General features: G+C 39.8%; 1 protein-coding gene across 1 annotated transcript in view; it reads right to left on the reverse strand.

Annotated features, from left to right (window-relative positions):
* SLC9A4 (solute carrier family 9 member A4) overlaps positions 1-14,980 on the reverse strand; it is a 62,534-nt gene that overhangs the window by 25,302 nt on the left and 22,252 nt on the right. The window contains exons 3-6 of the mRNA XM_017547850.2: positions 5,658-5,917; positions 4,425-4,642; positions 1,700-1,902; positions 1,051-1,137 (exon numbers count right to left, since the gene is read on the reverse strand). Of these exons, the coding sequence (XP_017403339.1) occupies positions 1,051-1,137; positions 1,700-1,902; positions 4,425-4,642; positions 5,658-5,917 (768 nt within the window). The remainder of the gene's footprint in view (positions 1-1,050; positions 1,138-1,699; positions 1,903-4,424; positions 4,643-5,657; positions 5,918-14,980) is intronic.

Raw genomic sequence — 14,980 nt, forward strand, 5'->3', positions numbered from 1 at the left:
TGAGAACTCAGAAGGTAGAGCAAAGAGTTGCAGGGGATTAAGGGATTCCCAGGCCTTGAAAGCAAATAGAGCTTGCCCAAGAAACAGTGAAGTTTGCTTGGTATCGATGGATCCTTTTTTTCTTACTTTATCTCCCCACTTTTTTGAAAGGCAATAGCTATAACTGTTATTCAATGAGTCTCCCGCCACATGTATTTAGGAGCAGATAACTTGTTTCTTGAGTTTCAAAAATTCATAGATGAAAAGAAACCATGCCTCAGAATGGATTATACTCAGAGCCTCACTGAGGCCTGCTCTAGATGATGGAGATGATGAGATTGGGGGTTTTTAAACTGATAAAATTCAGATAATATTTTGGATTTTGAATTGATGCAGCAGTGTATTTAGACTTTTGGTGTGTTGGATTAGAAGGAAGGTATTTTGCATGTGGAACAGACATGAATCTTTGGGAGACAGAGGGCAGACTGTGGTAGGAAGAATAATGCCCTTGCAAAACCCTCGATGTCTTAATCCCCAGAACTTGTGAATATGGTAGTTCAGCTTAAAGGAGGATTAAGTGCCAGATGGACTTCAGGTTGCTAATCAGCTGACCTTAAGATGGAGACAATCTCCTGAATAATTCACATGGACCCAGTGGGATCCTAAAGCTCCTTCAGTGTGGAAGAGGGAGGCATAAGGGTCATTGTTGGAGGGATATAGCCATTGCAGGCTCTAAAGATGGAAGGGGCCACGGGCCAAGGAACACAGGCAGCCTCAGGAAGCTGGGGGAGGTGAGGAAACAGATTCTCCCTAGGGACTCCAGAAAGGAGCACAGGCCTGCAACACCTGAATTTTGAATTTCTGACCTCCAGTACTGTAAGACAATAAATCTGCATTGTTTTAAGCCACTAAGTTTGTGGCAATTTCCTACAGCAGCCGTAGGAAACTTGTACAGTCACTCTTGGTAGAGGGGGGGAGGAAAGAGGAAGTCTAGTGGCATGTGCACACATCTCATGGCGACAAAGGGGAAGCATCTTATTCATTATTAATTGTGACTATGTGACCACTTACACGAATATGAAGCTCTTCATTGATGGATTCTTTTTTATTGGTTTTTTTAACATCCAGGTACCGGACCAGAGGGCCAATTGTGATTCCCTAGATCAGAGATAACAAAATACAGCATTTTGTTGTGACGAAGACTGTCACTGGAGAGAGCAAATTTATCAACAAAACTATTCGAATGTCTAATCTATGTTTTTATACTGGCTATTACAGGATAAACGCTCCAATGTTTACTTCAGTTGTTAATTCCTTTAAGTACTGAAATAAAAGTAGATATATTGTCTGTATTTTAACATAGGAGTTTGGTCTTACCCATTAAAATAACCTTTCATTAGCTCTTAAGAGCTATCTCCAACTAAAGCAGAAACGTGTGCTACCTAGTACTAATTGGAATCTCATTTTCAGAAATGTAGTGTAGCTATTAGTCACCTGCTACTCAGGAATCTTTTGATTCATATGCTGCATTGACTTAAAGGTGATATATTTTAGAAGTTAAAGGATAGTCACAAACATGATCTAGAAATCTCTGGGAATTTAGTTCGGGTATTGAGCAAAGATCTGAAAATCAGATAAAATGTCTTTATTTATATTTTATTAATTTATACATTGTTCTGAAAGAATCTACTTATTTTAAATATAAGGGAAATCTACTTACCTGAATAAACACAGTAAAGTATATAACTACTAGAGTAGCAGTGACAAACATTTTCTTCCTAGGAAAAAGAGACAGAGGAAGCAGAAATGCAAGTGAAAAGCTTCCAGCTCCTCGAACACCACTGTAGAAAATTATGCACTGGTCCTTGATGGAGAAGGGGAAAGTCCGAAACTGGTTACTGACATAGAAGAGAGCAAATACGCCTAGAAAGGGGGAAATATGTATTAGAGCAGAGGGTTATGAATGAGCAGAGATACAGAGCTAATGAACTGAGGTTGCGTGTGTGTGCCCTGCCAACAATGAAGACTAATTCCATCACACATCCATGATTGTCTATCAGAGGTAAAGTACCTTTTATGGCTTTTGACTTTTTGTTAGTTGTGAGATAGTAGCACTTCAAGTGGGAATCTTCACTACAGTCAACTGGCATGTATTATGTGCATGTGTCTGCATTTGTGTGTTTAAAGTAATAAAATCTTGATCTTTTTTAATGTAAGGTATATATTTTTTAATCTATATTCATAATATTTGCCCTACCTTTCAAAACTAGTCAAAGCAAGGATATTGTTGAGTAGGTGAAGGGGATAAATGCATTCTTATCATCTCGCATTTTCATTGGGTACTCAAAGGAGGTCTGTAATTTAAAAATGAGAGGGGTACTCTTAGTGACTGTGGTTTCTACAATCAAATCCTTTATCATTGACTTGGTCCTTCTTGAGGTTCAATGCAAACAAGGAACGAAGTTGGAAAGGGTTAGAGGGTAAGTGGGTGCCTCTTACTGCCAGTGAGTTTCTTAAATAGAAGGTGAAGGGTGGGGGAGCTTGTTTGAAACACAAAGGAGTTTTCTGCCACATTGATGTTCATCCCCAAGTGGCCCACATGACCTAGCTACCACCAATGCGTGGTGCCTGGTAGGAAAGTTTCCTTTATTAAAGCTCTGATGAATCAAAGAAGCATTTCATTTAGTAGAATAAAACTCTCCACATCCTCATGTACTTTCACTTACACAAACTTGCCAGCAAGAATTCTTTGATAATAGGTGCATGGATAGTGCAAGAGATAAGCAAATTTACTTTTTAAAACATTGTTGTGTTTGTCCCGGTTCCTCTACATGCCAGTCATGTGACCTTGGGCACGGTTCTTAATCATTTCATGTCCTCAGACTCCACATCTGCTTGATGGGGTAGCCACAGTGTTTCTCTCAGAATGTGAATGTAAGGATTAAATAATTTTAACATCCATAAATAATATAAGATGCAGCCTTTTATGTAACAAGCCTTCACGAGTGTGAACTACTATTAGTTGCGATGAGTCAGGGTGGGAAGAGAACGGGCTGTGAGTGGGAGAATTGGATTCTAACACCTGGCTCTGTCAAATTGCTATGACGTGGCCAATTGTGTCACTGTCTTGGTGGTTTTTCCATCAATTTCCTCAACTGTAATAGCACGGGGTTGAGATGGATCATGAAGCATTAACAATGTCGATATTCCTCCAATATAAATCCTCTCCTAGGTAGTTTCTTTTCTTGTTGGCTGGGCTAAAGCTCTATAATTTTACTTCTCCTGGCATTAGCTCTACTCCCCTGTAGATTCCTAGAGTATTAGAACTGAAAGGGAACGAATAAATTTGTTCAAATTCATCTTTCTGTGGTTGAGGAAGACAATTTTGAATAAATGTCTGTCCAAGATCAAACAGCTAGTTTGTAGTAAGGCCAGTACTAAGGATTTGAGATTATAAACTTGTATCACAGCTTCCTCCATTCTCCTCCAAGGAGCCCAACAAACATATATATTCAGAATTGCTTACAAATATTTTAATATTTCTGCATTCTTGTTAATCTCCTCTAGAGCCTAAAACCCATCCTAAATGAATTTGGAATTAATATGTTTAAGATAGGTTCTCAGTCGTTTCACCTAATTTCTCTTGGAGTAATTGGCTTGACAATATTGGTCAAAGTCATTTAACATAATGCTTCAAATATTAGTCAAGACACTTAAAAATAGAATTGCTCCCAGTCAAAAGGCAACCCATCCCTTGTAGTTCAGTGCTTAATGTTCTTTTCTAGCTCCTGAAACATAAATGTATAAGAGAAATCATCAGCCATTAGTTCTCATTTTAAAAGCCTAGTTACATTTTACAGGTGTGATGCCAGTTACACTCTAAAGTTGTTCTTACTAATTAATGCAAAGCTCTTTAAAAAATATTCACTTCCTGATTTTTTTATTTGCTATGTATCACACATTCATGCCTTCAACCCTCAAATAAAGCCACCTGTACTGTTTATGGGGATGTTTTCTACCATTATTTGCCTTCCATAGAATACGGTTTGTGAGATTTCACTTATCCTATAGTGAAAGTGTAAGTAAATGCCCACGGTTTATAATCCATTTCTGATTTAAGGTCCAAGAGAATAGAAATCTGCAAAGAAGTGAAGAGCAAGGGATTCACTGACTGAATTGTATTTAAATAGGTCGATGTAGAAGTTCTTTCTTCAATTAAAAAAATACTCCTTGCCCCAGCCTTGCTTCAGTGCAGAGCCATATCAACCACAAACAAAAGATTCCTGCTCATGACCAGGTGCCTAATCTACCCTAACCGGTAAAACCAGTTAGCATCCCCTCAGTACTAAGTTTTTTACAATGCAGAAGGGAATAAGAGAACTGATAATGCAGCAGGGACCGGAGACTCTGGGGACCGGGAACTCTGGGACCCTGCTGTCTCTTACTGATGGCTCTCCAGATCTGGCAGAAGGCCAGGGTGAAGCAGATGAAGGCCCAGTTCCACTCGTGGTTCTTGCCCACGGTGGACACACCCATGAAGATGAAGATCAAGGTCTCGCTGACGCTGCTCAGCATCTTCATGAAGTACTTGATGGTCGTGTACGATGTCTGGGACACGTTTTCTTCCACGTACTTTTTCATTGTTACCGCGCAGGCTGTAATTCTACAAAAGGAGCAGAATCTCAGAGAAAATCCATGAGATTATCCACTTCCACAAAACGCCCTCCCCACAGCTGATGCCACGAATGGATGAAGCCTGTGTTGATACAGGAAGAATATCTCCCTTATTCCCTTCTGTGGCTGCAGATTTTTCACAAATTTTCTTTCTCCTTCTTTTCCTTCCCTAAGAGATCTTTATAAGGTAAAGGTGAATGTGGTGGAAAGGTGGGCGTAGCACGGTCTTTCTGAAATAAAATGACACACAATTCCCATGGGCACACCCAATGCAGAATGCTTCTCTCTTGCCCTCTTCATGAAGAGTTTGTCAGTCCCAACTCACACTTGCTACTTTACTTAAACCAAATTCAGCAAGGCTCTCATTTCCTCCAACCCAACCATAAATTATCAAAACTTAAGACAATGCAAGATTCTTTTTTTATTGGCTTTATTTCAAATAATTCTGTTCTAGCGTGCCATTAAGCAAGTGTGGGAAAAAGAAAGAAACTTGCCTTGTCTTAGAGGTTTTGATCATTTTTCAGGTGGGAAAGTGACAGATGTCTAGAGTTTACACTATCACATTTAGTTGAAAGTGCTATTTCCCCTTCAATGAAATTAAATGTATCTTCCTTAATAGCTGGAAAGAAGGATAATGCCATAGAGAAGATAACAAGACCAGATATAATAAGCCAAGCTGAGCAGCCTAATTCAAAGATAGACATCTCAAGGATACAAAGACATAAGGACAAGCATTTCAAAAATATTTGCATTAGGGCAAAGAAATGTAGATTTCTAATCTTATCAGGCAAATCACAAGAAGAGGACAACGGCAAAGTTGGAGAGAAGGTTCGTTTGACAAAGAGCTCAATCAGGTTTTATAAAAGTTTAGAAACTCCTAAATCCTGCAGCACATTTGAGGGTTGGCGTCATCAGTCATGCCTTTCCCAGATGCCTGATTCAGGTGATGTGGCCCTAAACTTTCTTTCTATTACTATGTGATTTGATCCTTGGTTTGTACTTACGCCAGGATGCCGGAGAGGTAGAGGGTTTCAGCAGCTAAGTAAGACAAGTAGCTGAACATGAAGACGATGAGTGGCTCAATTGCAGAGATATTCTGAGTGAAACGTGTGATAAACGCAGAAATAAATCCAAAAACGATGCCAAACATTACCCCTCCAACCCCTACAATGATGAATCGGGCACATCCAGCCAAAATGTCCACAGGTTCTATGTCTTCAAATTTATGCATCTTTGTAAAGGCAATTAACATATTGTATAAGACCTAGACGAAAAAAAAAGAGAAAATAAATATGAATGATTAATAGAAACTGGAAATACTTTGCATGCAGATTCTCAGCTATGTGTCTAGGTAAGTAATATACAAAAATAAATTATACAATAAAAAACACTAAGATGACTGCGTTTTAACTGTATTCCCAATACTTTAGATGTATTCTGTTTCATTGAATAAAAAGTGTAATACTCACAACTTTCATTCACTGAGCACCTACTACGTATCAGTCTCTTTGTTAAGCTTTCAGTGGCAGTTAATTTATTGCCCCTAAATTCCAAATGTACCCTTCTATTTGTGTTTTATAATAGACAGTGGAATTACTTGAAGCATTTCTTCTTTTTAGTGAGCACCTAGTAAAGCTCTCTCAGTAGAGGGCCTAAGAAGGACAGTGCAGGTGCAGGAGGAAGGGGCTTCCCGCGGGGAGAGTCAACTACGTGGGTGTGAGGAATTCCAGTGCATCCTGCCTGAACCACAGGCCCTGTAAGTGATCCCCCTGCAACCCTGCAGCTTTGGCCTGGTGATAACCTGTCTGCAAAAAGCCCATGATATGATAAGCCCATGATATGATATGGTAAAAGACATGATTACCTGTCTCCATGGCCCATGTGCATTGTGTCTGGGGCCCAGGGCTTCACCCAAGCAGCCCACCCTCTGAGAGCCTTCTCCCCCACCCCCTCATGCAGCCTGCTCCTCTGAAGATCCTCTACCATCACCCAAGTGCAGGCTCCCACTGCAGCTCTGGCACAGGGGTTGCTGACTGATGTCTGGCCCTGCCTGCCTTCCAGAGGGTGGTCGATTGTTTTCCCAGTAACTCCAGACCAGCTCCAGTGTGGCTAAAGCAGCCAACTTCTCTGCTACCCAGTGGCCAGTCCACACCTTCTCCTGTGAGAGGTGAACCCTCCCCACGCGTGTCCTTCCTTGGGTGCCCTCCCTCAGCCCTAGGGTACATAGAGAGTTTGCTTATATCTTATAGTTATGCCTTTATTATAGTTAACACATTTTGTAATACATTAACATTTTTGATTTAACCTATCATGTTGTGTATCTTTCCTGATTAAGCCTGACTGTTAGAGCCTCCATACATCATTTCATCAAATCCCCCAAACAATTCTAGCTTATGTGACACACACTCTGAATTTTCCTATTTCTCTATTTATTTCAACATTTATTTTGAAGCTGCAGAGATCTATTTATCATTATTTCATGCCACTCCACAGCCCAGAACTATGATCTAGCTCCTGAAAAGCGGCAGCAGGAGCACAGATAATGAGACACAGAAAAGAGTTGAATGAAGATCTCTGCAAGAAATGAAGAGCTTCGGGAGTATCAGCCCCTGAAAGAGTCCTGTGAAACCACAGTGCATGCCTCTTAGCCTCTGTCGATCTATACCAGGAAAAATGCAAAAAATCAGAGCAGAGGGTGGAACCTAAACCTCAAGGAAATCGTGGCTGTGATGGTATTCTGCATGCTGCAGAGGCACACAAGGACTGCACGGACCTTCTAGAACTGCTGATGCCCCTCATCTTCACAGTTGGCTCTCATTTCCCCACTGGCTGTGGCCCTTCACGCTGCACCCTGTCAGGCTCTCCCAGGCCTTGACTCTCGTCTTTTTAAAATGGGAATCATCTTCTGTATGGAGACACTCAGTGTCACCACTGATCTTGGGTGTGGCCTGACACCGTTTGGGTTCTGACTTTGGCTTTACCCTCAGGACTCACCAGAACTGCATACTGCATTGCATGCACACTGACTCGTTTGTTGCTGTGGTCTGCAGGCTCAGGAAGCCATAGCCTTTCCTCCTCCAGCCCCTTTCCTAGTCTGGCCCCTCCAGGTTGTCTGTAAGTCCAACCTCTGCTGATTCCCTATAACATCACCATCATGATAAAAGACTGTTGGTTTTGGCCAGGCACAGTGGCTCACACTTGTAATCCAAGAACTTTGGGAGGCCGAGGTGGGTGGATCACCTGAGCTTAGAAGTTCGAGACCAGCTTAGCCTACATAGTGAAACCCCATCTCTACTAAAAATACAAAAATTAGGCCAGGTGCAGAGCCTCACACCTGTTATCCCAGCACTTTGGGAGGCCAAGGCAGGTGGATTGCCTGAGCTTAGGAGTTCAAGACCAGCCTGGGCAATACAGTGAAACCCCGTCTCTACTAAAATAAAAAAAATTAGCTTGGCATGGCGGTGTGTGCCTGTACTCTCAGCTACTCAAGAGGCTGAGGCAGGAGAATTGCTTGAACCCAGGAGGTAGAGGTTGCAGTGAGCGGAGACCACACCACTGCACTCCAGCCTGGGTGACAGAGCAAGTCTCTATCTCTTAAAAAAAAATACAAAAATTAGCCAGGATGGTGGTACATGCCTGTAATCCCAGCTACTCAGGAGGCTGAGGCAGGAGAATCACTTGAACCCAGGAGGCAGAGGCTGCAGTGAGCCAAGATCATGCCACTGCACTCCAGCCTGGGTGACAAGAGCAAAACTGCATCTCAAAAAAAAAGAAAANGTAGTTTTCCCACATAGAGGTTGGCAGTAAATGACTGGTCATGTGCAAAGGTTGTCCCTGGGCTTCTGTCTTGTTCTGCTTATAATCATGAACATTCAGAGTGCATCAATGGCAAAGACCTTCTCCTTGGTCTCCCTTCTAAACAATGTTTCAACTTTTGTTTGAGGGAGGCTGTCTTCTAGGGACAGATAGAAGCAAAAGCAGCAGGAGGTTACAGAATGGACATATTGATGCTGCAGCCACTATGCAACTCTACAGTTTTTGCTACTCCCTTATGTGCAGATATCAAACATCATACAGCATGGCTTTGGGCTTTAGAATGTGAGCTGGCAGTGATGGGCATGCCTCGAAGTAGCTCAGGTGTCAATCATCCTCACCTAGGCCGCTTCCTGGCCAATGCACTTTGTTGATGGGGGTGGGCAGACATGGAGGTTGCATGGTGGCCCTCTGCTAATGGGATTTTGGTCCACAAGCACCTCTGCAATGAGGATCTGTTGCCTTGACTCCTGTATGAGTTTCCTAGGGACCCTGTGACAAAGTACTACAAGCTGGGTAGCTCAGTTTAACAAAAATGTATCCTCTCACACTGTTCTGGAGACTAGACGTCTGTACTCGAGATGTTGGCAGGGCCATGCTCCCCATGAAGGTATTACAGGAGGACCTTCCTTGCCTCTTCTGAGCTTCTTCTAGTGGCTGCTGGCAGCCCTCACTGTTCCAGGTTTGTGAGTGGATCACTCCATTCCCTGCCTGTGTCTTCATCTAGCCTTCTCTGCCTGTTTACTCTGTGTCGCATCTCCTTCTTATAAGGACACCAGGCATTGGATTAGGGCCCACCTTAGTCTAGTGCGAGCTCGCCTTCAATATGATAACTGTAAAGACACTGTTTCCAGTTAGGGCCCCACCCTGAGGTTCCAGGTGAGCATGGATTTTTAGGGGACACTACTCCACCTAGTGCAGCTTTTATAGCCAAATGACCATACGGTGAAATTAACTTGTATTACAGACTGTAAGTTTTCATTATAAATCTCTCAGAGCACAAATAATTTTATTTTGAATTTTACAAGGTCCTAAACTGCGGCTTATTCCCAAAATGGTTCAACCATGTTTCTTAAAAGAGCCTAGAATGCAGATTTTGAGTGTATAGATTAGTGCTCCCTGCTCAATGTAATAAGTAACCAGGAGTAATAAGCGTGGTTGGATATGGGAATGTGAGCAGAAGTTTATAATAGGCTTGCATTCTTCCCACAAAGAGATGTTTCCAGTATATTTTCTGGGAGGAGAGGAAGCTGGGGAAGATGAAGAAGAATCAGAAAGCTCGATGCCAGTGAGTCCAAGCAAGTACACATACAACATACAGACACACATCATACACACAGCAGACATACACAAGCAACAGACATATGTATCAGACACACAGACACACACACACACTCCATAAACATTGTGAATTGCTGATATTAGGAAAGGAATTACTTAAAAAGAGAGAGACTTATAGAAATCTTAAACTGAATTTGCTTAAGAATATACATTATAAAGTGTAGAAATGTCCAGAAACAAAAGAGCAAGGGAAAACCCCCACAAATGTCCCACAATCCCTCCTAGAGAAAACTACTAGAAGTACTATAGATATGTATTTTCTAATTCTATCTATCTATCTATTTATCTATCATCTATCTATCTGTCCATTCATCCATCTATATATCATCTATCCATCTGCTACCTATCATCCATCTCTCTATCTGGGGCAGTCAGAGCCCCTCAGATCTCTAACTGCAGGGATTCCCATCTGCTGTTCTCATCTAAGGCCTGAACTTGGCAAGGACAATGAGATAGGCCCCTTCCTGGAAGACAAAGGACTCCTTGGATAGATGTTTTAGCCTGCGGGTTCCTGATGAGCTTGATAAACTCTCTGAGAAATGCAGTAAAGACAGTCCCATCAGCTTCGATCCTTCCCTCTCTCCTTTCCCTGGAATCACACTTCAGCGTGATCTGAAAGCTCTCCCAGCCCCCAGGCTTCTTCCCCATTTTCCCTCACAGGAGTTTCTCTAATCAAACTCTTGCATGTTTAATTCACTCTGAGTGTCTGATAAATGAAGAACCTGGACAACATCTATCGGTCTGTTTGTGTATCAATCAACCTTTACAAAACTGTCATAATCCTGGTCTATTTTATTTAAACAAACTGAAGCCATGCTTTAAGAAAACCTGGACTGAGTATTTGAAAAAAAATTGTGATTTTTGATTTTGAATGAATCCAAAAGAATCTTAGGTTGTGTCTTGACTCAGTGAGTTGAGTCCAATTTCACTTTCTGCCACGTATGGGTCTTAGGATCCCTGGGTATTGCACTGCTGCAGTTGAGCTCACATTGAAAGGAGTGAAGCCACAATGAGGAGTCACACACTCCCCACAATCCCAGAAAAGGAAGTTTGAATGAGGTTAAGTGGAACCTGACAACTTATTTGACTCTCAAATCCAAGGGAAACTCACAGAATATGACCGAGGCTCAAAGATTTGAATATTGTTGCCACAAACTAAAACACTTTTACATGGCTTGTTAGATTATTAGTAGCTACCCAGACTACTCCAATGGCCTGGGAAAGTCAACTGGGCCAGCCTAGTCTCTGGACACCAGTGTGCCCTGCCAGGAAGATGCCATGGCCATTTCAGAAGCTAAAGTAGTACATATAATTAAGAAGACTGCATTTACAATCACAATCCTTACTACTACACGAAAAACAGTTCTTACCTTTCAAATTACCAGGCTCTGGGTATCATTATAGTTGCAAAGATTTTCTTTGGGTTCATTTCAAGTCACAATAATGTGTGTGTATCTTTTATACACTGAAGAAAAGCTCAGCCAATGCTGAATCTCAAACACGTCCACAGCCCCATGGAGAACAAGGTTAGATTTTCCCTCTTCACTTATTGTCTCAGCAAATGGTCCTTCTGTGTTACTTTGAAAAGGTTCTCCAAGCCTTCCAACATTCTAATAATCATGATCCTTCAGCTGATGCCACTGTAAAAGTTTGCAAAGCCTCTTTAACATGCAGAAACTCACACAGTAGCTAAAAACATTAGTCCTTCAACCAGGGCTCAGCAGAGGTGAAGAGTCAATTCTAAATATGCTAACTTTTTGTTGTTGTTAGCTTTATTGAGGAAAGCCTTACATATGATAAATTGCTTCTAAAATGAATGAATTCTGGACATTGTAGACACCCATTAAGCCATCACCGTAGTCAAGATAGAGAACAATTCCATGAACCCTGAAAGGTTCCTCATTCATTTGAAGTTCTCCATTCTTCTCTCTGACCCTGGCCACAATGAGGAGTCACACACTCCTCACAATCTCAGAAAAGGCAAGTTTGAATGAGGTTAAATAGAACCTGACAGTTTACCTATTGCCACAATCGATTACTTTGCATTTTATATAATTTGAATAATAAATTATAAATTCTTTTTTTGTGACTTATTTAACTCAGCATGATGTTTTTGAGAGTTATCCAAGTTGTTGGAGATATTGGTGATCTCTTCCTTTTTACACCTGAGTAGTATTCAACTATCTGGTTACAGCATATTTTCGTCATTCATTTATCCGTTTACCTGTTAATGAATATTTTTCTTCTCCATCCCCCAGTTTTTGGCTATTTGAATGTTGCTGCTATGAACATTCATGTACAAGCCTTTTTTGTAGATCTATGTTTTCATTTCTCTTGTGTATATACCTAGGAGTACAATGGCCAGGTACTATGGTAGATATGTGAAAGTTTTAAGAAACCGACAAATTGTTTTTCAAAGTCATCATATCAGGCCGGGCATGTGGCTCATGCCTGTAATCCCACCATTTTGGGAAGCCGAGGCGGATGGATCACTTGAGGCCAGGAGTTCAAGATCAGCCTGAGGAACATGAAGAAACCTCGTCTCAACTAAAAATACAAAAATTAGCTGGGTGTGATAGCATGTGCCTGTTATCCCAGCTACTGGGGAGGCTGAGACACGGCAATCACTTCAGCCTAGGAGGTGGGGAGTGCAGTGAGCAGGTGAGCAGAGATTGTGCCACTGCACTCCAGCCTGGGCAACACAGAGAGACTCACTATCAAAAATAGGAAAAATAAAAACAAAACAAAGTCATCATATCATTTTACAGACCCACCTGTGGAGCCTAAAGCAAACTCATCTTGGATGATAATCCACCATGTTGATTTCTGATTAATCCCAGCCTGGGAATGCCTCTAAAATTTCTGTTTTATCTACTTTTTTTTTTTTTTTTAAAGAAAAGCACATACTGTAAATTGTGCCCTTGATTTACAGTAAATACAGTAAGTACAGTAAGCCAAAATAACTTTGACCATAAATTTTGCCCATAGATAGATTTATACAACATTCTTGCCTTTCCCTACAATTGTCTATACATTCCTTCTCTATGGTATTATAAGGCCTGCGTCTGAGGGTTAATGGCACAGGGTTCCACCATCTTTTCTCACCACTGCTGAAGACACAACCATAACTTCTGTTCCTAAGTCCCTGTTAAATATTTATTTCCAAAAAACTAGGTATGTCCATCCCTTTTTTTCTGCCTCTCCACTTCCTTGGACTTTTGGGGTAGATTTAGACAAACATATCCACTGTAGAATACCTCAGAAATGTATGAGATTTCCAGTTGCTCCATATCCTTGCTAATACTTGATATTGTCAGTTTTTTTTTTTTTTAATTCTAGACATTTGAATGGATGGGTGGCATTTTACTGTAATTTAATTTGCATTTCCCTGATTACTAATTACGTTGAGCATATTTCCATGTGCTTGCTGGTCACGAATATATCATCTTTTATGATGTATCTGTTCAAATCCTTTTTCTGTTTTTAATTGAGCTCTTTATAGTCTTATTGAGAACTAAAATTATTTAAAATTATTGGTATATTCTCTATGTCTTTTGTGAAATACATGTATAGTCAATGACTTCTTTCATATGTAACCTGCTTTTTTGATTGTGCATTTTGAAGAACAAGTTTTTTCTTTTGATAAAATCCAATTCATTGCTTTTATGGTTTGTTTTAATTTGCGCTTTTCCTGTCTTTTGACTACTCCAAGGTCAAAAAGCATTTGTTTCTATGGTCATAAAGATATTACTCCTATGTTTTCCTCCAGGAGATTTATAATTTTACCTTTTACATTTCATCTGTGATACATCTTGAGTTAATTTTTAAATATGGCTTGAGGTTAGGTGTGATTTTTATGTTTTTCCACATGGATATCAGGTTTTTTCAGTACCTTTATTGAATAGACTTACCCTTTCCATTGAATTGCCTTGGTTCTTTTGCCAAAAATTAATTGACCATGTATACGTAAGTCTATTTCTAAACTCTGCAGTCTCTTTCATGGTCTATATCTCTATTCTTTAATTAATATTGTGATTTGTGTATAATTATTATAGTTATTGTGGCATTATAGTAAGTCATCAAATAAGTCTTTTAGCTTTGTTCTTTATTTTTAAACATTGTTTCATGTAGTCTAGGTCTTCACATTTCCAAACAGATTTTAGAATCAGCTTTGTCAATGTGTACTAAAATGTTTTTTGGGATTTTGATTGGGCTTTTATTGAATCTATAGATCAAAAGGGAGAAAACTGATATCTCAACAATGCTGACTCTTTCATTAATGAATATGACATTATTTGGGTCTTCTAAGTCCTTTCAACAATGCTCTACAATATTCAGTGAAAGGACCTGGCATATCTTTGTTAAATTCACTTTGAAGTATTTCTGTTTTGGCAGTGCGTTTAAGTGTTATTTAAAATATATCTAAAATGTTATTTTCTTTCTTGAACCATAAAGTATCTAGAAGTGTGTTGTTTAATTGTCAAATACTAGGATTTTCCTAGATATTTTAAACATATTTTTAATCCTGTGTGGACAAAAAACATACTCTGTATGGTATCAAGGCTTCTAAAGTTATTGAGGCTTCTTTAATTGTCAAATGTATGATCATTTTTATTAAGCATATCATATGCACAGGAAAAGAATGCTCAGTTTGCAGTAGTAGTTGGATATAATGTTCTACGAAGAGGAATTAGGGCAAGGTGGTTGTTAATATTCAGATCCTCCATGCCTTGCTGATATTTTACTTAATTTTACTATCATTCCTAAGAGAAAGGTGTTAGAATCTCCTACTAAAATTGTGGAATTGTCATTTCCTGCCTTGTCAATTTTTAAATCATGTATTTAGTTACATTATTATTAGATACATACACACATACAATTTTTAGGTATTCTTGATTAGCCAGCTTTTTTATCATTATGATAGATTCCTCTTTATCTTTGTAATAATTTCTATCTTTACATCTATTTTTAACTGGTATTAATGCAACCAAATCAACATTCTTATGCTTACTGTTTGCTGGTTTATTTTTTTGCATCCATTTACCTTCACCCCATTTATGTCTTTATAATTAAATTGTATTTCTTATCAATAGAATATATTTAGGTCCTGCTTTATAATCAGTTCTGTTACTCTCTGCCTTTTAATTGAAATGTTTAGTTCATTAACAGTTAA

This window comes from Cebus imitator, unplaced genomic scaffold, assembly GCF_001604975.1.
Source record: "Cebus imitator isolate Cc_AM_T3 unplaced genomic scaffold, Cebus_imitator-1.0 Scaffold202, whole genome shotgun sequence".
NCBI classification, from domain to species: Eukaryota; Metazoa; Chordata; class Mammalia; order Primates; family Cebidae; genus Cebus; species Cebus imitator.